The sequence below is a fragment of the Mus musculus genome, chromosome 6 (genome assembly GCF_000001635.26).
Source record: "Mus musculus strain C57BL/6J chromosome 6, GRCm38.p6 C57BL/6J".
Classification (NCBI taxonomy): Eukaryota; Metazoa; Chordata; class Mammalia; order Rodentia; family Muridae; genus Mus; species Mus musculus.
Genome location: NC_000072.6, coordinates 118,131,203 through 118,155,790, shown reverse-complemented (window position 1 = coordinate 118,155,790; position 24,588 = coordinate 118,131,203). Strand labels below are relative to the sequence as shown.

General features: G+C 43.0%; 2 protein-coding genes across 6 annotated transcripts in view; both read left to right on the top strand.

Moving 5' to 3' along the window:
- The window catches only part of Ret (ret proto-oncogene), a 45,997-nt gene extending 41,954 nt beyond the window's left edge, over positions 1 to 4,043 (top strand). Inside the window, exons 19-20 of one of the 2 annotated variants that reach the window (NM_009050.2) lie at positions 356 to 503; positions 1,781 to 4,043. In NM_009050.2, coding sequence (NP_033076.2) covers positions 356 to 503; positions 1,781 to 1,938 — 306 coding nt within the window. In that variant the 3' untranslated portion in view covers positions 1,939 to 4,043. Of the gene's footprint in view, positions 1 to 355 lie in introns of both variants that reach the window. The other variant, NM_001080780.1, reaches the window with a different exon arrangement.
- Positions 4,044 to 16,650: 12,607 nt separating this feature from the next.
- Csgalnact2 (chondroitin sulfate N-acetylgalactosaminyltransferase 2) overlaps positions 16,651 to 24,588 on the top strand; it is a 31,689-nt gene continuing 23,751 nt past the window's right edge. The window contains exon 1 of one of the 4 annotated variants that reach the window (NM_030165.3): positions 16,651 to 16,768. The gene's annotated coding sequence lies outside the window, so the exon portion shown is untranslated. Of the gene's footprint in view, positions 16,769 to 16,960; positions 17,166 to 17,186; positions 17,279 to 24,413; positions 24,525 to 24,588 lie in introns of those variants that run through there. The other 3 variants (NM_001362149.1, XM_006506777.4, XM_006506778.4) reach the window with 3 other exon arrangements.

The following is a 24,588-nucleotide window of genomic DNA, read 5'->3' as shown; positions in this document are numbered from 1 at the left end:
CTGTAACAGAAGAGGTCCTGGGAGGGAAACTGAAAAGCATCCATTGGGTTAAACCTACCACTTGGCACACTATGTTTCTACAGGAATACTGTGACCAGGAGTGCTTTCAGGCCAGGACTATACAGAGAAGCCATTTCCCCAGCCCTCTGCTCTTGGTTGGATTAAGGAACCTCAGTGCCTTACCTCAGTGTTACCCTCCAGGATGGAGGCTGTGGTCTTAACAGAGAGGCCAAGAAACAGTACAGGATAGGGGTACAACCAGCACCTCTGCCCCATGTGCATTAAGGGTCCCTGGGTATGTTTAGGAATGGCCCAGGGTCAAGGATAACTGGCCATCTCTTTCTCTCTCTTCCAGGACTACTTGGACCTGGCTGCATCCACACCTTCGGACTCACTGCTGTATGACGATGGGCTCTCAGAAGAGGAGACACCCCTGGTGGACTGTAACAATGCTCCCCTCCCGCGCTCCCTCCCTTCCACATGGATTGAAAACAAACTCTATGGTAGAATTTCACATGCATTTACTAGATTCTAGCAACGCTGTCCTCTCTGCACCATCCCAACTCTCTGTAACGCTTTTTAAAGAGTGTTTCTGATCCCACCGACACCAAAGCCTCCTCCGAACCCTTTTCTTTGTAAATATCTGACTTTGCATCTAGTTTACATACATTCAGGCATTTTGCAGCTATGTCTTTCTAAAAGGATGTGAAAATAAGTGTCATTACCACACAGCCCAGCAACTTACGATGACACAGGAGAAGCGGATTAGAGCAGAATTCTCAGGGCCCATTGGGAAGCAAATCATAGTACTGGTGACTTCGATATTTAAATTTACCTGATCTGGGGAGGGAGTCAGTTTTGCCAGGGAAAGCTGGCATCCCCAGCTATGCTATCGTTGCAAGCTGGGCTACCCCCAGGCTGCTCCTGGGCTGGTGTGTGCCTCGCGGAAGCCGACCATAATCCCACTTCCAGCTATGTGTCCACAGCCGTGCAGTGTGGGGCAGCGGGAAAACCATGTGGGCCCTGGGCAGACACCAGACTGCTGCTTTCACATCCTTTGCACCCTACCCCCATCATGATGTTGTCACTCACGAAGCCAGTGCTAAATACTGAGCCAATGCTTTCTGAAAGAACATAGTCTGTGGTGCTGTGGCCTTGCAATGGACAGTAAATACGGCTCTTGCCAAAACTCCTTCTTTGTCTTGGATTAAATACTTGAAATTTTTTTTCTGCTTCCTAATCTCCTCATTGATGCTTTTTGAAGTCTTGCAGTTTCAAGCTAAGGTAGGTTCTTTCCTGCATGCTTCCTGAGTCACAGGTCCTCACTACCTGCCTTGTGCCTACAGTGCTGCGGGGGCAGCCTGTGTGTGCCCCCTGTGGGAAAGGAAGTCTTCCTCCTCCGTGTTAGCAGGGATGACAGGTGAACAGCCCCTAGAGGGTTCCCACTACAGGAAGCCATATAGTCCAGCCATTCGCTGATGCTTTACACTGTCCTGGGAAAACAGTTGAGCATTTCACCAGATCTGTTTCAGATTTGAGACTCTAAACTCATAGGCTTTGAGATTTGGTAGCCTCTGCTAAATTACCTGTACCAGGAGCATGTAAGGTTGCCCCATGTAGAACAGTGTTTTGGAAACCTGGGATGCAAAACCATTAATGGAATTGGCACGGAAAGCGCAAGTTGGTTTAACCATCAAAGGGAGTTTTGCCAAGGCCTTACTGTCTGCACATGAAGTTTGAGTTCTTCAGTGCAGAACAAATTATCTGTTTTCATTTTTAGGCATGTCAGACCCGAACTGGCCTGGAGAGAGTCCTGTACCACTCACGAGAGCCGATGGCACTAGCACTGGGTTCCCAAGATATGCAAATGATAGTGTATATGCTAACTGGATGGTTTCACCCTCAGCGGCAAAATTAATGGACACATTTGATAGCTAACATTCCTTTGTGAACGGTAATGGACTCCCAAGGGGGAAGAAACATGCCAAGAGCATCAAGTCCACCGGCCCCTTTGTGCACATCATACTGGCCAAGACCAGCCTTAGGTGGCAGACTTGTTTTCTGTAGTTTGTTTTAGCTGGTTTCCAAATGGTTTTACTTCAAATAGCTGGTGGTCCTCCCTCCTGGTGGTCTGCCCTCCTAGCACACCTGCCCCATTGGGTGGGTGCTCTGAGTCTCTGGTTAGATCCCCTTTCCCTTTAGCATTGGGTAGCACCTCTGTTGGTCTGCTCATCACTAGCCACCACGAGCTCTGTGTCCACATGTGTGGGGTCTGCCATTCATGACTTGGATGAGAAATTGTACCTGAACTGTCTGATTTTCCTGGCTGATAAAAAACCTACCACGTCCCCCCAAAAATGTTTTAACATGAAGCACACATACAAACAACATTGATTGAAAAACCTGGCCAGAACGACCTGTCCTTGTCTAGAATGAAAGCCTAGCATAGGACTGGGTAGTTGCATCCACCCGGGTCCACTAGGGCTGGAGGGGAGAAGGGAGCCTCCGGGCTGTCCTCGGCTCAATATATGACATCCTGAATATAGATTTTTGGGTTTTTTAGCCATGTAGCCTTTTCTTAGGAAAATGTTTTGTTTCTGTCATGGTTAAATGGCTCTTAGAATTAGCACAATGGAGAGATTTGGTGTTGCCTTTGCTATATACAAGGCAACTGGAAAGAAGTGACCCCACATGACCTAGTCCCCCTGTTGAGCCCTCGGCAACATTCACGCTGCGTGACTCCGACTCACTGACCAGAACAGGGTGAAGAAGCGGGGCATTTGGAGTAGAGTTGCCTTCAGGTCCAGTATTGCTGTCATCAGAGGCCTTGAGCCACAAATTCTGCACCCCCAGCAAGCCAGTCTGCAGTACACCCTACCCACCAAAGAGTGTGCCCACCCTCTGCTTGGGGACAGGTGGGTCTGTCTTGTTTTAATCCCTGGCTTGCCAGCTCATGCCCAAAGGGAAGGACAGTTCATCTAGTTGCATTAGATGTTTCCCTGACACTGACTGAGGTGAGAGAACAAGGTTTTGGCTCTTATAGAGCTTGTGTGAAAGGCACATGGGTCAGCTCTTCCGGCCGTCCTTTATGCTGCTATGGTACGTGTTTTGGTCTCTGTTCTAACCACGACTCACGTGTAAGGTTCTTGTCTTTCTATATGGGCAGTTGTAGCCACAGACACTCAGCACTCCTCTAGGGCTTTAGGGGTGGCTCTTGGAAGTTTCTTTGGCTGTCTGTGGACTGTCACTTCCCATGAAAAGGTCACATTACCAAAACACTGCCTGGTCTTCAGACTTGAAGCACTGTGATAGGACTTTAAATAGTCATAATAAAATACTATATCTTTATGGGCATTTCACAAACACAGTAAAATTGTGACATTTTATGTGGCTGAGAATGCTCAGATAAGTATACCAGATAGAGCCTTATGGAGTGTGTGTGATATTTGTGTGCACACATAGCCAGACAGACAGGAAGATGAAAAATGCTTATTTTAACATATAATATGGCTTTAGTTTTGGGCCATTTTTTTTTCAGATACACTGTGATAAGGTTTTTTATATAAATATCTCTAGTCATGGGACCCATTTTGTTTTTTCAGATGTGTTTAATGGTAGTTTTATTAAGTGCAAAAATACGGATGAATTCAAATTATTCAACATGCCTACACGGTAAGTGTGACTTGCTAGGGCAAGTTAGCTCTCAAGGGCTGAGCTCCAAGTCTAAATAGCTGGCCCATTTGTGAGGAATTAACACTTGACTAATAACCATTGTCTGTCTGTTCCTGAGATATAAAAGCACCCATACTTGTTAAAGTACCTATACTTGTTAGCACTATCAGACAGATTTTTCATCTACATATATGCAGAAGTTACCCCTTATTAAATATTACTGAGTATTAAGTAGCTATCTGTCAGCCACTAAATTTGTAAGATCTATTTAAGAAAGGCCATTAAACCATACCGTGTTGACTTGTTTTTGTAATCAAGGTGACTAAGGAAATAATTTCAGTTGTGTAAATAAAATAAATCATAAAATGTGTCAACTTTTTCTCTCGTTTTAACTTCCTGGTGCAAAAAACCTCAGCTTGCTCATTTCAAAGTTTCTACACATAACTAAAATGTCACAGCGAATCTGTTGTAATTGTGGGAGAGCAATAATGACGAGGGAGCAATGGCTCTTGGTGGTGTCACTGGTGGGTGTCTTGTACAACAACATTCAAGTGATAAGTCAACTAACCCTGTGACTCTAGGATTTCCTCCCTGCAATTGGAGACATCCCCCTTGCAGGTGACCTTCCTTAGAACAAATAGTGGCCAGTGTCGATATCCACTGGTCTCTGGAACTCTTAGCTGTTAATTTCCTGAAACATCAGTAATCTCTCAGTTACTAAAACTTAAAAAGTGCATAGTTGTGAGTGAACATCGCAGAAGGTGGAGAGAAACCGTCGTCAGCCACTTACAAAGTGTAACATACCAGCTACTTAGTTCATTCTAGCCTCCGTCCAGGGCAGTGACAAACGTGAGTTTTTAATACCAGTCCGGTCTGTGACCACAGTGTGTGTTGAGTGCAAAGAGCCTGAGTCACTTCCAGCAACTGCCTCGCCCCTGGAGCCAAACTAGGCCATCCTGACAACCTTTGATTCCTACTACTTGAGTCTGGACCACAAAAGCTGGAAGGAAATACATGCTGAAGCTTCAGAGGTACCTCGGGGCAGGCTTTTACAGAAGCATACTGGAAACATACTGTTTCAGCAGCATAAACTCCAGAGGGTCATGTGTCTCTGTGTCTTGTTACTTGTTACTTCCCCCCTTAAGAAAGAAATACCAACTCCTATGAAAGATTCCTTCCTCTCATGTCCTGCCATGTGGCCAGTTTATTTGGGTGGAGAACTAAGTAGATCCAAGAACATACCCTAGATAAATGCTTCCTAAATAAAGGAGAAGCATACTTCCCAGTGTATAAAGTAACCATTTCTCCCTAGGCATGCAGAGTGGAGGGCAGCCATCCCTCTCCTTTAAGCATGTTCAAATAGCACAGTCAGCTTCCTCTGCCTGTAGAGGGCTGGGCAGGAAGAGCAGGGATTCTGCGCAGATTGGCCACCCTGGCCTCTACTGCCAGCCAATACAGAAGATCTTTAATTGCAGCACCTTAGCTGAACTCCATGGCTTCCCACTTCACTGGGGATTCACAGGATGGAACGTCTTGGGTAAGCTCATGAGAAACCATATTTTGTGTATAGAGAGTGGTTAATTGGGCACATTACCATACCCTGTAGCAAAGCCATGAACCTCTTGAAGATAGGCCTCGTTCACTCCCAGTGCTTGAGAAACATGTTGAACGTTAAAAAAAATCACAAGTTTATTATTGTGACAATGGCATTGTGTGTTGTGACAAGTGACAAAGTGTTTCTCCAGCTACGGGGACGTTAAATTGCAAGACCTGGCTATTGAGACATCTCAGCTGAAGCTCAGGCATGGGAGACTTTGACAGGGACACCTCTCAGTTTGGTGGCACTGCAAGGAATGGGGTCAGGCAGTAAAGACTTGGAGCCCACATCCTGAGACCATTCTAGCCACTATGACTTTACCATCTCTGTTCTGTACTAGGATACCTGTGTCAGATGACACAGTAATGCAAGTTAAAAATAAGTGTTGCTAAGAAAGGTAAGGGTGCATTCTACAGCTTAAATATAATAGCCAGTTTTCAGTTTGGGGAAGAAACATTTTTGATATTTCATAATGAAGATATCTTGAAAATGGTCAGCTTCACCAATAAAAAGCTTAAGGTCCTTTTAAGTGTCTGTCTCATCTTTGTCATGCTTATACTTTCGTGGCTTTAGGAGCGTGCAGTCCCTGTTTAGGTCATACTTAAGGCTGCTTACACTACCTGAAGCCAGAGGATTGTTGTTGATGGATGGCACCTGTATCATAGCCCTGTTGTGAGGCCTCCATTCCCGTCCAGGCATGGCTTTCAGCTATCTTGGGTCTCCCTTGAAAGGTTTCAGGGACTTGGGAGTTTTCCGGTGACTCAGGCTATGGGGCCTGGTAGACTGACATTCTTGAATTCCTGAAAACCGTAGAGTCAAGGATCAGACCTGATGATACAGGAGCCTAAGGCAGGAAGGTCACCACTACAGTGTGTGACCCTCCATCAAAAAAAAAAAAAAAAAAAAAAGACGTGACTTTAAGGATGGAAGAATTATGACTTTTTGGAAAGTACGCAGAGAAGGAAGTATTATAGCAGAGTGCAATTTTAAAGGCATATGATAGGACTTGCCTGCATTGTGGCTGCCTGTTACTTGCAAAGGGTAGTTCTTAACTGCTAAGGGGAGAAGACACCAACCTTTTGAGGGGCTTGCAAGTTGTGCAGAAAGCTTCAGGGCTCCAGCTTCCATGGCTTGGTACCCATGCTGGAGTGCGCTTTCCCTAATGCAGCTGCCTGTGGGTCACCCAAAGAAATTCATGGGTTCCCCAAGTCCAACTTTGGTGTTCTCACTAATGTCTGTTACTGGTTCGCTATGTAGGAGGTATAGTCGTTTGTTCGTGTTTCCTAGGAATAGTGTCACACAACAGATAGGAGTGAATTTGTCTGAACCTGTGAGGTATTTCAAGGAGAAATGAAGCTAACATCTGTCTGAAATCATGTGGTACTACCATGCCACTCTCTTGGGGGCACCTGAGATTAGGAAAAAAACAGTCCCCATTCCCCCTCTTCAGAGGCAGAGGCTAAACATATGTTCTATAATGCCTTCTTGACGCTTACCAGAGGTCATCCTTTCCAGAGATACTTGGTTTTAGACATAGCTTTAGGTAAGCCTCCTGTTTAGCAAAATAGTTTGCTGTAGCAGTTCTTCTCTTCTCTTCTCTTCTCTTCTCTTCTCTTCTCTTCTCTTCTCTTCTCTTCTCTTCTCTTCTCTTCTCTTCTCTTCTCGCTTCAATATAATCCCTTTTGGTGGAGTCATCCTCCTATGGGACAGGCCTATCTCTGGGAAATAGAAGTATAAAAACTACTTAACGTGCTGGCCATTTTGGTGGCAATCTTAAGTCAAAACAAACTCATAAATGTCCAAAGCCATTTGCACAAATAAATAAACAAACAAATCATGTCTTGTTTCTGTGTTTGTTCCCTGTTTGACAAGCTGTGCTAGCTGCCATATAGACTGATAGGTGTTTCAGGTAGAGATCTATATTCTATAAGAGAGCTTAAATTGGTACAATATAGCCTACTGGGTAACTTCTAACATCAGTGTTGATACGTGGTTCATCCACCAGTAAGTATTAAGTCAGATTTCTCACGAGAATCTAATAAATTGGCATAAGGTCAGAGAGTAGGACAGTTACCAAGTTCCTTTCCTTGAAGGGCATCAGAGAGGCCGGATTCCATGCTGTAGTGGTGAAAGGTAATGAAAGCAGGATATAGCAATAGAATCTAGTCAGATTTCTATTATTAGCTAACCCAGGAGTGGGAAGGAGGGAGAAGAAGGTAATGAGAAAGGGTAGCAGTGGGCAAAAGACAATGTATACAGATGAAAATTTAGCAATCAAACCTGTTATTTAAAGAAAACAATAACTGCTCACCTTCTTGTTTCTGCAGTAACACAATGGAGGTGTTACTAGTGCCAGCCATGAGAAGTCCTTAGTAGAATATGTGTTAGGGTTCTCTAGAGAAACAGAACAAACGTAATGAAACCCTATTACAAAGTGGGAACTGTTAGATTGGCTTCCATAGTATGGGCTGTGCAGTCCAACAATAGCTGTCTTCCCACTGGAGAGGCTGCGAAACAGAAGCTCTTCAGACTGTGAGGCTGGAGCTAATGCTGAGGGCTGGGGGGTCTCAGAGAGCTGTTGATCTTCATTTGGTTTGGAGAGAGTGAAGAACCTGGGCTCAGTGTCAACAGAAGATAGCAACAGGATAAATGCACTCACCAGGAAGGAGCAAAGGCAGACAGTGAGGTGAAAGCAGTTCTGGTTTTCCCTTAAACCTCTTTGCACTGGAACCACCATTGGCTGTAAGTGCAGGTTTAATTTTTTTTTTTTTTTTTTTTTTTTTTTTAGTTCTGCCTTTGAGGCACACTGGGGAAGTGTGGATGATGGTTTGGTAGAACCTACTAGAAGTTTTAATCATTTCTGCTCCTGTCATTTCCTCTCCCTAACTGCTATGATGCAGAAAGCAAAGATGGATGTGGAGTAATTTCAGCCTGCCTGTGCATAGACTGTTCTTCTGGGACCTCCCAAACAGTCCAGAGGCTCTACTTAAGGCATTAACTATCATGGGTCCACTTGAAGAGAATGTATCATTGGACTGTTTCTACCCACCAGCCCCCCAAAAGGACACGGAGACTTTCTGTTATTTATGAAAGCTTGGGCCTTATAGCTTAGGCTGGTTCCCAACAAGCTCATATAACTTAATTAACCCATTTATTTTAATCTATGTTTGCCACGTGACATGTTACCTCTCACCATGTCCCAGTAGGTATGACTTCCTTCCTCCCTGTCTGGCTGGCTGGTGAATCCCAATCCCCACCCTCCCACCTTTCAATTCTTCCCCTGATATCTTACTTCTTTCTACCCTGAAGCCCCAGCCTTTCCTCTCCTGCCTAGCAATAGGTCATCAGCTCTTTATTAAAGCCAAACAGAGAATACCTTAAGAAGGTGATGAAGGAAGAGATATACCTTCACATAGTGCATGAAAATGTTACCCCAACAAGTAAGTTTCTCCTTATTAAGATTTCAAGACAGAGGGTGGTGGGGTGGTGGGGTGGTGGGGTAATGGCTCGGCAGTTAAAAACACTTAACAACTCTTGCAGAGGATCCTCGTTCAGTTCTCAGAACCCAAATGGTAGCTTGCAACCACCTGCAACTCCAACCTCAGGGAATCTGGTACCATCTTCTGGCCTCTGCAGACACCAGGCATGCACATCACACACAAACATACATGCAGGCAAAACACTCAATACTCAAAAATAAATCCTTAAAAAGTTTTTAAGGAGATTTCAGGGCTGATGTCACAGAGCAGGAAAGTACTTTCTGCGGTCAAAGGCTCAACGCTTTGGGGTGAAGGCTGGGAAACTGATAACATCTGTGGGTCAACTGAAATGCTTGTTACCTGTGTTAAGTGTTTACCCCAAGCAAGATGTACAGTAAGGAAGCAAATTCTAAAGCAGAAAGAGCAGTGCACATGTGTACCAGACACCAGTGAGCTGTCTGTCTGAAAGAACTCTCAGCTCTTCCTCCAGCACCATGTCTCCCTGCATTCTGCCATGCGTCCTATCATGATGATAATGGATTAGACCACTGAACTGTAAGCCAGCCTTAATTAAATGTTTTCCTTTATACGAGTTGCCATGGTCATGGTGTCTCTTCACAGCAACAAAAACTCTTAAGACACCAAGGAATGTCAGAAACTACCAGAGGAAATGTCAGAAAGGCTTCTCCACAATGCTGTGGTGTCAGACTATGACACCTGCTATTGAGCTGCAGCCTCAAGAACCATGAGAATCCAATGGCTGTGTTTTTTAATCACCTTGCTTGTGACAGCGACAGCAACCCTAGAAAATAAACCTATGACCCGAACCATAATTTCCTTTGTTAGATGTGCCAAGCCGCAGGTTTACTTTTATATATGCCTTGTTTTTCTCCCTTCAATATTCTTATCTGGTGTTGCAGCTCAGGTAAGAGGCTATCCCTCACTCCACTCCCATTGTAGAATCACATCTCCAGTTTCAGGTTTAACTCCACAGAGAAAGTTATGTAAAAGTGCTGCTTTTTAAATTTCCAAATATGACAGTGTATTTCCTAATTCATTCTCAAAATCTCTATGGTGTTTTGAATAAGATGACTTCCATAGGCTCATATATTTGAATGCTTGGGTCCCCAGTTAGTGTAACTGTTTGGGAAGAAATAGGAGGTGTGGCCTGTTGGAGTGGGTGTGGCTGGTTGAAGGAGGTGTGTCACTGGGTGTAGACTTTAAGGTTTCAAAAGCCCAAGCCAGGCAGTCTTGTGCTCTCTCTGCCTGCAATATATAAATCAGATGTAGGCTCTCAGATACTCTCCAGCATCATTGCCATGCCTGATTGCATGCTGGCCTCCACTCTCCACCATAAAGAACATAGGCTAACCCTCTTAAGCTGTAAACAAGTGCCCAGTGAAATGATTCCTTTATAAGGTGCCTTGGGCATGATGTCTCTCCACAGCAATACAACAGTAACTAAGACAATCTCTAATCTTAGCTTTTCATTGTATGATAACATTATAATCCAGTCTTTTATTGCAAATATTTTAGGTACAGCTTTAAGAGGCTCCAGTCTCATATTTTGAGCCTTCTCGTGAACTGTGTTAGTACACAGAGAAATCCTATGGGTCCCTTTCTGGTTAAGTCTACCTGCTTTTGCCATTCAAGATTTTGAATTGTAGAGGTAGAAATAGATCAGGTAATCCTGGATCACATGCCTCTCCACCAAATACTGTAATTCTATGACTAATTGCTGGTATTATCTAGGAAAATCCTTAATTATAGTTTGTTTCTAGTTTTTCTAGAAAAAAATATTTCTAGAAAAACATTTCTTTTTACATTGTTATTACAGTTACTTACCATGTGTCCATGTACCCATTCACATGCCACAGTGGATCTGGAGGTCAGAGGACAACTTTCAAGAGTCTCTTCTTTTCTTCCATCATGTAGATCCCAGGAATCAAACTCTGGCCATTAGGGCAAGTGCCTCTGCCCAGGGAGTCTTCTCACTGCTGGCCCTGCCCAAAGTTTACATTCTATAGTACATATGCAGCTTATAGGAGGTATGAGCCCTTAAAGAGATGATAGCATTTACAGACGGGTATCTGAACACAATGAGGGAAGTTATAGACAGATGTGGAAGAGGACAAATCCAAGCAATTTGCAAGAGGGGTGTGGATTCTGGAAGACAAATCAGAGGGAGGTGATTTTTGAGTTAGAATTTTATTTGGAGATTTCTGGTTTAGCAATTACAAACTGTCTTAGTTAGGGTTTGATTGCTGTGAAGAGATACCATGACCAAGACAACTCTTATAAAGCAAAACATTCCACTGGGGCTGGCTTACACTCTCTGAGGTTTAGTCTGTTTTCTTCATGGTGGGAAGATGTCCAGGCAGGCATAGTGCTGGAGGAGCTGAGGGTTCTACATCTTGATCTGAAAGCAACTGAAGACTGAATCTTCTACACTGGGAGTGGCTTGAGCACATATTAAACCTCAAAGCCACCTCCACAGTGACACACTTCCTCCAGCAAGGCTACACCTACTCCAACAATGCCACACCTCCTAATAGTGCACTCCCTATGGGCTAAGCATATTTAACACATGAGTCTATGGGGGCGATATCTATTTAAGCCACCACACAAACTATTGCTCATTGAGCCTCAGAAATATTCTTCACTCTGTTCGGTAAGGCATCTCTCAGCTGAGTGCTTACTCCTTTCCAAATGTTCCTTGGTAAAGTGAATGCTTTTCAGAGAGGGTTCAACAGCTATGATTGTAAATACAGTGCGGACTCTCCTTCACTTAAAATGAGTCAACATCCTTACTAGAAGCTGGAAATGCCAGAAGCTGCTATATATTTGTTCCACCTCGCTAACTGAACATCATAGCTTAGCAATACAACCTACTGTAGTGTGCTGACTGGAGGGGCTGTGGCTCAGCATGAGAGCTCACTGTTGCAGAGTACCAGTGAGGGAAATAGAATAGGGAACAACCACAAGCCGGGGAGCCAGAAACTAATTTGTTACTACCCCAGGGAGAGGAGCCTGTACAGAGTCAGCTGTGTAGAATGACAAGACCGAAGTGCAATCGGCAGGAGTCTAGAGTCAGGCAGTGAAATGCTGATGGAAATGTCGCCCTACCTTTGGTTATCAGGACCGGATCCCATCCACTGAGATTTAAGCCTGGTTCTTGTAGGCTAGAATCTGAGCTCAGGGAGTGGCTCACCCTCTGCAGCTGCCTCTCTGTCACTCACTGCTGTGATGCTTGAAGCTTCTTGATCTTCAGTGGTTTACAGTTCCCTTGGCACATCAGCTGCATCCCTCCAGAAGGGTGATTAGTGCTTAGGGGTCTTATAACTGTGAGGACAGAGTCTTACAAACACTAGATAGCAGTGCTGTGTTTGCTTCTACTCCTGACAGCAACTGGGAGACACACCCCGGCCCAAACAGCCACCTCCAGGTTATAAGCCCCAAGACTGAGAGGAGTAGACCTGCCCAGCCCATAGACTACCAAACGTAAGAGGTTTTAGAGGAGAAGACTATTAATATGTGCCCTAGAGATTGTTCTTTTGATATTTGGGTGGAAATGTAACTGGTTTTTGTTGTTCTTGTTGTTGTTCTGCCTGAGGCTAAATTGAAGAATTTTGAATTAACTGCACTTGTAGAGGAGATTTCAAAACAGCCTAGCCTTGACTGTGTCCTGTGGTATTAGTGACCAGTCTTATGCAAATCTATGACGAAAAGGAGCAAGCTGAGCAAGGAAAACTACAAAATGTACAGTTGGAGGAGAAAATGAGCACCAGGAAGTGTGACCAGATTAAAGAAAAGCCTCACACCAAGTGGAATAAAGGGAGTGGTGACCTCAGAGCGAGAGCCCACCCAGCTAAGATTCCAATCTATAAAAGGGAGTTAAAGACAGGTAAAAAGGAATTAAAGAAAAGCTTAGGGCCAGGCATGGTGGTGCACATCTTTAATTCTAGCACATGGAAGGCAGATCTCTAAGTTCAGGGCCAGTCTGGTCTACAGAGTAAATTCCAGGACAGCCAGGCGTAGGCAGTGAAGGAAACCATATAAAACAGAAACCTAGTGAAAATGTATTTGAATAAGGGGGCCATGATCCTGCCCCAGCAAGAAATAGAACTAGGCAGCTTCAACTATACAGTTCTGGCTTTAGAGTCAAGGATACAAGAAAGGGATTATGAAATCTCCCTCCCCAACTAAGAAAAGCCACTGAGGCCAGGAATATGTCAGGGGCATCCTGTATGGAAGCCCAGAGAAGCCATTGTGTGAAGCTATGCAGGTGAAGTCAGGATTACTTTGGAGCTCCCAAATACCAGACTTGTGGGATAGCTGCCAAGGATCGCTGCTAACAGGGAGCGGAAGCAGCCCAAGAGAAAGAAATGTATGGCAGTCAACAAAGCTGAAAGGAGTAGGAGATCTGAAGAGTGCTTTGACATCAGACACGAAGAGGCAGAATTTGGAGTTTGCCCTGATGGTTTCTGATCCTGCTTTGGTCCAGTATTTCTTCACTGTGTTCCCTTTCCTCTGTTTTGGAATAGTAATATAAATCCTGTGCTACTGTATGTTGGAAGTATGTGATCTACTCTTCTATTATTACTTTGTAGGGATAATAGTTAAGAGATTGCCATGAGTCTCTGAAGAGACTTGGGACTTTTAAACAAGTTTAAGACTGCTATAGACTCTGGGGACTTTTGAAGTTGGACTAAATGCATTTTTTCATCATGATATAGCTACAAGCCTATAGTTGCCAGGGAGTGGAATGTGATGGATTGAATGAAAATGGACCGTAGGGAGTGGAGGTATGGCCTTTTTAGAGTAGATGTGGCTTTGTTGAGGGAAGAGTGTCATTGGGGGTGGGCTTTGAGGTCTCAGATGCTCAAGCCAGGCCAAGCGTCTCACTTTCTTTCTGCTACTTGCTGATCCTGCTGTAAACCTCTCAGCTATCTCTCCTGCATCAGTCTGCCTGCATGTCACCATGATTCCCGCCATGATGACAATGGACTAAACCTCTGAACTGTAAGCCAGCCCCAATTAAATGCTTCCTCATAAGAGTTGCCGTGGTCATGGAGTCCTTCCACATAAATAAAAGCCCTAACTAAGACAACGTGCATGTAATTGTGTGTGCATGTCTATACACATGTGTACATGCATGTCTGTGTGTGTGTATTCGTAGGTCTGAGAAGTAGAAGAGACTGTGATTGGGAGGAAATTATCCTAAGGGAAAGAGCCAATCCTATCATGGCGGTGTGTGGCATTCCTCTTGGGGAGACCTGAACAAATGTCTACTTGCTCCAGATAGGGAACTGACGACAGATCAGAGTAGTAAAGATACTGCCAAAGTCCAACATGGAAAACCAATGAGTTTTATTGGAGTTACTTATAGGAGCAAAAAGGACTCTGAGATAGCTGCATCACCAAAAGCCTACTGCATCATGGGTAACAGCTTATAAGACCTGGACAACTTGAAGGCAGATCCACACGTTGGAGATGATCATGTCTAGATAGCTCAAACAATCTCTTCCAGGCAGTTTAGACGGCCTGAGAGTGTCTTTTAGCAATCCTTACTGATTATATTTGCTTCAGAAGAGAGGTAGGTAGGTGGTTTGTCTGGTCAGTATCAGGAACTTTGTGATGGTTTCTAGTTGTTTCCTGAGCTTAACTGCAGAATGGAATGTTTCACCTGCAAAACCTGTGTCTTGGAGCCTGGCTCCAAGGTGGAAGGTTTTATCTTGAAGGAAATTGCTACATAACACCCTTGCAGTGGCTCCCTTCTGTTGCTGTGGTAAAACACTGACCAAAATCCACTCAGAGAGGACAGCGTTTGCCTGACTTTCACTTCCACATCAAAGGCCATCATCACTAAGTCAGAGAAGTAACTCAGCTAGGAACGTGGATACAGGAACTGAGACTGGAGCTGCAGAGAAAGCGGCTTACTCCCTTGATTTCCATGCTTTCTCAATGTACAGTCTTATACAACCCAAACCGCTTGTCCAGGGGTGGTGCCACTCACAGTAGCCTGGGCAGTCCCGCATCAGCACTTCATCAGGCCAATCTTCTGCAAGTCTTCAGCTGACGATCTGTTTGTGTCAAGGTGACAAATGACAACAAGCACAACCTAGACTATCTTCTGCCTTTTCATTTTCTCTCTGGGAACTGAAGAGCCAAACTGTAGGTTTGGGAAGAATTCAAAGGTTCAGATGAAGAGCTGGGAGACATGCCCACTGCCCAGTGTATGCACCACATAAAAAGTAGGCTCTGCCTGAAGTGTGATCTAGCCCAGCATCTGTGAGGCTAGAAAAGAAAGAAAAAAACGAAATGCCTGAAGTAGATGGGTTGCAGGGTTCTAAAAAGTGGGGTGTGCTTGAATTTGGTTACTGGGGACATTTATTTGTCTTTTTGGAGACTTTACATTCACAAGTTCAGTTAGAGCCCATGTTTGGTACTGAGATGCCAGAAACTGCAGGGGAGGTCTCTCTCATTCTTTCCGCCATAGTCCCCATCCTATTTAAAGTGTCCCTAAGGAAAATCCAAGCATCTCTATGGCTGAACATGAGTCTAGAGGGCACATTCGAAAGGTCCCTACATCTGTGGACTTTCTTTTTGTTTGAGATAAGGGCTCAATGTATATCCCAGGCTGCCCTGGAACTTACTAAGTAATCCAGGAAGGCCTGAAAAATATCATTTTTCTGTCTCAGCCTCATGAGTGCTAGGACTATAGGCAGATGTCACACCTGGCTTCTGGGGACTTCTCAGAAACTGTTAATGAAATGTCAAGTGTAACGTAGGCACACAGTAGATGTGGGCTTGGACTAACAGTGCCAAAGCTGGAGTCTGGCATCGTGGCTCGCTAAGATTTCAGTGAGGTGCCATTTATATCTACTTTATTAATACATTAGAGAATTTTTGCCTTATCTTGGAAATTTAGCAGTGCTGGGCACTTAACCATTTGCTAAAGGTCCCCATGTTCCAAGTCTCCTAGGAGAGAATTCTCCTGCCTCCCTGCACTCATACTTAGGACTGTGGCTGGTAGACAGCAGGCAGCTAACCCACGTGGACTGTCTTTTGTGATTGTACTAGAGAAGATGGATGTCTGAGGGGACTTCAAGGTGCGTCCTAAAGAAGCAGCTGTCCAAGGGAGACACTTTGTTCCTGACCACAGCTGGCTCTATTGGCTGACAGTTGTTGAGATATCTTCTGCCCAGATGTTCTCCTCTAATGCCACAAGGGAAATCCTGAAAACTTTAACGGTCTGGATCACCTACTTCTAAGATAGGCTTGCTGACTGCATATCCAGTCTCTTTCCAACTTTGCCAGTGTGTGCTTTTCTGAAAAGGCTAGACTTCACACACACACACACACACACACACACACACACACACACACACACGGTACTTTACATGCAGCAAATGGAATTATTTATTTTAAGTAAAAACACGTAAGGACCTCTTCAGTGTTCAGTACCGATCTTCCCTGAGCAGAAGGCATGTTGGCTATCCTCAGCCTCCCCGCTAGTCAGCTCTGCCAGGTTAGCACTTATGTGACGATTAGCCACATGCGTGTCTAGTTAAGTGTCTCTAAGGCATGATGTTCCCAGGCTATTTATCCCACAGGGCTTGAGCACCCATCTCAGTTGTTGTTTGTTTGTTTGTTTTTAGATGAATCAACTGTCATCTGTGGAGCTTTCTGTGCAGGGCACAGGACAGAAGAGGGAGGAATAGGCGTGTCCTAGCTGGAAAGAGAAAGGCCTGGCCCTGGAGGGCGGGACTTGGCAGTGTGGAGGGCGGAGCCCGGCTGCGGTGGGCTGGGTCTGGCCCTGGAGGGCGGAGTCTGGCTGTGGAGGGCGGGGCCTGACCGCGGAGGCGGGCGCGCCACAGCAACCCAGCCTCATTTCCCTCATTTCCTCGCGCGCGCCGGAAGTGGCGGTGCTCCGCGGCGGCGCGCCGGGCCGGCCCCGCGCAGGGCGCTGGCCAGGTGTGCAGGTCCCCAGAGGCGGCGACGCTGAGCGGCGGGCGCGGTGAGTACCGCCGTGTCCTGCCGCGCCTCTGGGCAGCGGCCGGTCCCCTCGGACGAGCCCTCCGGGACGCCGCTGGGCGCGGCGCTTCCTTGACGCGCCCTCCCGAGGCTGGTCCCGTTTTGGAGACCGCTGCTGCCAGGGACCGCTGGTTTGCGTGTCAGGTTTTTTTTTTAACCTCCTCGTCATCATCTCTGCTGAGTGGCTAAACTTTTTACTGTGGGGTTGAACGCGCCCACTGGCAGCAGCCCTCCTGCCTCTGACAAAACGCTCCCCTTTAAAAGATGCTCTTGGAGTAGGAATTGATGATCGCCGGAACCTGGATAAAAACCAAAAACGGAGAACTGTCAGAAGGACCAGATAGTTTAGAAAATTCCTGCATTTCTGAGCAACTGGCTGGGTAATTTGTCAAATACCACAGCGGTACTTGTGTTTGTGATGATGACATTGGCGGCATGACAGTTTGGTTACAAATCTAACGCTTTTCTTCTTAAGTCCTCATTAAATCTGAAGGTGTGCTTTAGCTTGTTTTTGAAATGTACATGCAGTGTCCTGACAGTTCATGCCACTGAAGGCCCCTGGGCCTTTAATACCTTGGGGATTAATGCCATCTCTTAAAGGTGCATTTAAAAAAGCACCTCTGATTTCCGAAGTAATAAAAAGGTGTTTTATGGCATAATATTCGGGAATATTTGCTACTATCTTTTTTAAATTATGTGACTAAAAGAATATAAAAAGGGTGTTGTGTTTTCAGTATATGAGGCTTAGAAGTGTTGATATTAAACAACCAGCTTTAGTTTCAGATAATTAAGAAATTACTGTTTATCCATCTACACTCCTTTTGTAGTGGTATAAAATATAAAAAAACGTCAACAAATGCATGAAAATGAACTGTCTGTGAATCATTACATGCTTCTTACCTTGTCTGCTGCTACACACATCAGATTTTAATTGTACAACATTCCCATAGTGCTCTGCTTCTTCCAAATAGGTTACCCCTGCTTCCCCATTAAGAGTTCTGACTTCTTTCATCAGCCATTAGTTTGGACTATTTTAAGCTTCATGTTAATGGAGTTAATATATAGTATTCTCAGAATATTGCTGTGGAAGTCACTGTTCGTGTTTTTTGATATGATATCATTCATATCATGGTATGGTGTTGATAATTCTTTCTTATAGTGTAATGTGCCATTCTGTGATGTGATTGTTCTTCTGTTCATGAATGTGTGCTTCCAGATTTGTGTATTATTTGTTTTAGGTTTTAGGGGTGTTATAACATTCTTGTGAATGTCTTAGTATGTGAATACATTTCTGTCAGATGTAAAATGGCTGAGACCTACAATAGGAAAAAAATTACATCCTAACTAACGTGGACTCTTTCTTTTTTAAAAGATTATCTTAACTAATACAGAAGTGAAGGTTGGTTTTAAAAATATGAGTTAAGGCATGGTGGTGCACACCTTTCATCCCAGCACGCAGGAGGCAGAGGACAGTGTATCTCTGTGAGTTCCAGGCCAGCCAAGAATATATACCCTGAGACCCTGTCTCAAACACATGTATAGTCATTAAGCTACTATTTGCACTTTGTATTGGCACAAGTGACCATCTTCTCAAAGACTCATTTCATTTAACTGTCTTTTACCCTCAAGTCAGTTAGAGCAGGCCACGATATGACTGTTCAGTTTGATAACAGTTAGGTAACCATGTTGCTCAAGTTAGTGGTTGTTAAGGGGAAGTGTGGTAGCTGGTAGGAGAAATGAAGCACCAAAGGACAGCACTAAAGATGGGTTAGAAAAATCGAGAGCTCAAGACATAGTCACTGTCACTCCACAAGTACTAGCTGTAAGTGTAAAGCTGAATTATAAGGTTAGTTCCAGATGTGGATTTTTTTATATTAGTATTGTTATTTAAATAACAGAACAATAATCACTAAATATCTGTAGGAAGCCAGCATGTCATTTGCACAAATACAAGAAGTTGAGTTTTAAACATTAGTACTCTCAAGTTTGGAAAGGTGCTTTGCCCACTGAACGAACACACACACACACACACACACAAAATCACTTAGTTTTGGAATATTGAAACACAGAACGTAACAAAGAATACCTAAGACACAGGTCTGGAACAGCCAATAAACACATACACACCTACAGAGACAGAGATAGACATCAGGGAACAGGACAGGATACTGGCAAGCATAGGTCAACCTTTCCCTTTCCAATTTCTGGTTTCCTCCTCTGTGGGCAGAGATGATCTGAAAGTATGACCTTTTAGAGAGCATGTGGAAAGGTACCTGTGCTAGCAGCTCCTGGATTCCACTCTCCTAGCAACACACAGAAGATGCCTAATATGTATCAAGGAAATAATATTTCTAAAAGCAGAAGTGTAGAAGTTTATGAGTGAATTGATACACCAAAACTCTTAATATTGTTGAAGATACATCCTTAGATACATCCTAATAAACATTTTACACTATGGAGAAAATTTATATAATTTTATAAGCTTCCAAAGCTAATGTTTTGTTTATTCATAAATGAATAGAAATCAGTTTTTTAGACATTGTATGACAGCAGTGTAGTGTTCTAAAGTGTCCGTGGGAGCAGGCTATGGTCATTCGTGTGTGCAATCCCAGCACTCTATTGATGACTGAATTGACAATTGTGATTCTAGGCCAACCATGGATACATTAGGAGATTCTGTCCCAGAAAATAAATCAAACAACAAAAAATGCCCATAGGACTATTTTGAATTTGTAACCTTATTTCTAACTCAAATCATTTGACCCACATTCAGTAGAGTATACAGAATACAGAATATACTGTATCAAAATGAAAAATTTAGAAAAAATATGGAGTTCAAAGCAGTAAAACTTATTTCTTAGTTCCAAGTTGTAGACAAATTGGAACCGTTGAGACTAGACTGGCCTTAAACTCAAGAGATCTACCTGCCTCTACCTTCCTTGAGTGTTAAGGTTAAAGGTGTGTGCCACCATGCCCAGCCTGAATTTTTAAGTCTTTAATAAACTTTAATGTGTCAGTCAGCTTTCTAGTATTGGAACAAAAGACCTAAAATAAAAGGGAAAGGGTTTTTTGTTGTTATTGTTGTTGAAGTTTCAGTTTGTGGTCACTTGGCCCTGTTGTTTTGGGTCTGTGGCAATATAGTCAACATGGTGGCAGGAATATATGGCTTGCTTTGGGTCCAAAAAAACCAAAGAGAGTGAGGAAGGCCCAAACTTCAGTATCCCCCACCCCAAGAGCACACTCCCAGTCACCTAGCTTCCTTCTGCTGTTCCCTAAGTAGTGCTGATGGTTTTGTTCCTCCCAATAGCACCACAGACTTGAAGGCAAGGCTTCACACAGTTGGAGGGACGTTCCAGATCTAAGAGCAGTTGGAAAGTAGAAAGTAGGTAAAGGTGTATTGGAAGCTTATCCTGGGCAAGGGACAAGTTGCATAAACTAATTACATTGAAGGGAATTTAGGCAGCAGTTCCGTTTCAAGGATTTGTCTGTTAGTGAAATACTGTGTTCAGAGTTGGGTATACGAAAGCCAATCTTGCTAAGATGTTTAATTGTGGCAAAAGATTTTGGAACGATACACAAAATTGGAGGGGAAGTGAGATAGGAGAGAGACTTTCGCTGTATACCCTTAATTCACATTTAGTCTTTTTTATCCTATGCACTTACTTTATGATATTTTAGAGCAACAACCCTTTCTCTTGTAGAGCTGGGGTGGAAATGTACAAATGTAGCCCAGCTTTCCAGGAGGCTGAGGCAGGACATTCGTTTGAGTTCAGGAGTTCAGTTGGAGCAACATAGAGAGAGACTGAGTCTCAGGAGAGCTTAGTAGTCTGGCTACCTAGACTACAGTGCCCTGTGGCCCAAGTGGGAGGTTATATTTCTAATACTGTGGGAAGGTAATATTAATATACTATGATGTGAAGATTATATGAAGTTCAGATTTTAGTGTTGAAACTCAGCTCTTTGTGTAATTTCTGTATAGTCTGTGGCTAGTTTTGTGCTACAAAGGCAGAGTTGACTGCCTGTGACACTCTTTGACCTAAAATGTTGGCTTACCTCTGGTTTAGAGGCCAGATAAAGACCTCTCTACATAAAGGCATTTTGTGTATGAGGAAGCTGACATTTCAAAGGATTGTAAAATGAGAAATGAAACTGCTAATCTGCTTGAGAAAGAAGGTGTGAATTTTGTATTAGGATTATGTCCAGTAGAGAGGCTAAAACTGAAAAGTCATGTAGGAAAAACTTGATAGAAAAAAAAAAAATCAGAAAACAATGCCTGAGGGATACTGAGCACTAAAGCTTGGCAGGGTTCCTTGGCTGTTGCAGAGTCCTCCAAGGAAAATTCTATAGCCATCCCCACTTAGATGAGGAAACTAAAGCTCACAGAGATGGAGGAAGTTGCCATGTAGAGCAGATATTGGGGTTTTGGCTGTCCAGCTCTGAAGCCACTTATATAGACAAGAACTGAGAAAAGAAATTGGTAACATATGAATGCCCTTTATAGGTACCATCTGTGTTTCACTTAAATCGTCTCCTGTAGAAATATCTGTAGCTTGTTCCATCCTCCCTATCCTTTGTTTTTCAATAAATTGCTTCTATTTCATTTTTAAAATTATTTCAAGAGTATGATATTTTGCCTGAATGTATGCCAGTGCCCCATGGAGGCCAGAAAAGACCATCAGATCCCCTGGAACTGGAGTTACAGACAGTTGGGAGCTGCTGCTATATGGGTGCTAGGAGTTGAACCCAAGTTCTCTGGAAGAACAGCAAGTACTCTTAATCACTGGGTCATCACTCCAGCCCTAAATTGCTTTTTATTTTTATTCTCCTATTACATAAACATGTCTTGTGCATGTGGCATTATATACTAATATTGAGAATTGTATGGTTAAAAAAATCCTAAAAGTGGAATTATAGATTACTGAAAGAGTATATGCATTTTTTATTAAATCTGTTCCACAAAAAGGAGTACATGTGCATGCACACATGTGTATCTACTTTGCCCTTAATTAAAAGAATCATAATGTCTTGGAAGAAAATCGGCAGTCCAGAAGCTGTTAAAACTGCATCCCGCTCTAGCAGGGGACTTGAATTTGGTTTCAGCACCACACTGGGCAGTTCATAATTCTAGTTCTAGGGAGTCTGATGCCTATTTCCTTAGGGATACCTACACTAACACACACAGAAACACACAGCCATGCATACTCTTTCTTACCTATTTCCTTAGGGATACCTACACTAACACACACACAGACACACAGAGACACACAGCCATGCATGCTCTTTCATACCTATTTCCTTAGGGATACCTACACTAACACACACAGACACACACAGAGACACAGTCATGCATGCTCTTTCATACCTATTTCCTTAGGGATACCTACACTAACACACACAGACACACACAGCCATGCATACTCTTTCATACCTATTTCCTTAGGGATACCTACACTAACACACACAGAAGCACACAGTCATGCATACTCTTTGGTAGGTGGTCCAGTCCCCGGGAGCTCCATCTGGTTGACACTGTTGCTCCCCCCAATGGGGCTGCAAACCCTGAGGTTGGCCTTGAACTCCTGATCTTCTTCTCTCTACTACCCAAGTGTTAGCTTTGCTAGTGTGCACCACCATACATAGAATAATTTTTATGTGAATGTCAGAAACTGTGAATTGTATTTTGTTGTATGCTAAATGTTTTATATTCCTATAAATATTCTTAAAAATTATGGTATTATATGGAAATTTTTACTTCTTTCAAGATTTGTTTTTAATATTATTATTATTTTATTTTTTATTTTTTGGTTTTTCAAGACAGGGTTTCTCTGTGTAGCTCTGGCTGTCGTGGAACTCACTTTGTAGACCAGGCTGGCCTTGAACTCAGAAATCCGCCTGCCTCTGCCTCCAGAGTGCTGGGATTAAAGGCATGCACCACCATGCCTGGCTTTTAATATTTGTTGGGCAGGACATAAATGAATGTTTATAGTTAATAATTTCCCATTACTGAGGTAAGCCTTTTTTTGAATAACCAATTCCCCATGAAGTTAAAGTTTTCAGTCTGTCTGCTAGGAGCTTATACTATTTGTGGTCTTATATAATTGCTGAATTTGTGTCCTCTAGTTTTTTATAGTCTTTTCCTTGGCTTATTTCTTTATAAGCCCACGCTGATGAGCAAGTACTCTGCTGAATAGCCAGAGGATGCCCTCTGTAAGTCTCTGGAGTTGTATGCTTTGAACCCTTACCGACTTGGTCTTTTTAAACAGTTGGGTCCATCCTGTCAACTCAAGGAATCTTCTGGATTCTGCTTAGGCTTGCCCTCCTGAATTATACATACATACATACATACACACCCACACACACACACACACATACACACACACACACATTCGTACATACACACATACATACACATACGTACATACATGAATATCAGAAACAGTTTCAGTAGGATGGGTAATCATTTTGTTTCTCATTCTTCCAAGGATCACTATACTTTATTTACTGATGTTCAACATCTGGAAATCTGTTGTTTCTATTTTGTAGTGTTTGCAGGGGCTAGCTGATTTAGTTGTTTCAAACATAAAAGTAAACCTGGTTCCTGTTATTCCATCTTGGGATGAAGTCTTAGTCTTGGTTTTGAGTTGGAATTGATTCCTCTTAAAAATTCCTTCAACTAACTCTAAATATATTTCCTTTTTGTCTTATATACCTTTAGTGTCTCATTTTCCTGTCACCACAGTATTCCTTTAGCTCTTCAGGCACTTCACTGTGTTTAGGAGGTTGGTTGAATTAACTCTGAGATGTGAGTGAACATCATAGGAATAATGCATACACAGTGCACAGAAGAGGGAATCAAGATATAATAGCAGAAAGGGGTGTGTGCATGTGGGCGGGCTGTGTGTGCATGTACATGAGTGCAGGGTGTGTGTGTGTGTGTGTGTGTTGAGCCTAGGACTTCATGCATGCGTGCAAATTCTCCACCACTGAACTGTCACTCCAGCTCATCTAAGATTCTTTAGATCGTCAAACTGTTATCATCTGGTCTTGTAGTGTGTGATCGGAGAGTTCCTGTTAGAAATGAGGCAAGTAAAGATTTAAACAGCTACCACAGAGTTATGCAAGTACTTTCTAAAATGTTAATTACAGCAGCTTTTCTTTCATATCAATGGAAATTCACTGCAACACACTGATATTTATAAACCTATGTTTTTATTAAAATGAGAGAGCACCTTAGTTTTAATGCATCTACTTAGTGGTTATATAACCATATTTAAATCTGTTCATTTCTGAACAATTCTTCTTCTATAAAATGAGACTAATACTACCACTATCCTGAAAGGATTGTATAGAATATATGAAAAGTGCATTTTAAACTAGCATCTTTTAGGATTTTTTTATTACAAGCCAATTATTACTATCTTTTATATACCTAGAGGTCCCATACATATGTATTTATCTTTATATTTATATATATACATATACACACACACACATATATATATACACATACGTATACATTTAACCACAATGTAAAACTTACTGTTACAGTTGGTGTTTATTTCTTTTTCATTGAAAAGTAAAGTGACCCATTATGAATTATAAGTCATTGAAGAAAATATATTGTCTATATAAAGGAAAAGACTATAAGGTGACCTACTAATAAAAGGCTGTCGTCCATAGGGCATATGTTGCTTTATGATCAAGTTATACTTCAAAACCATTTGAGTATATTGTAACAAGTAAGTCAATCTTTATTAACAGTTTTTGGGTTTGATCTTATTTTTTTCAAGGAAGGGTCTCACT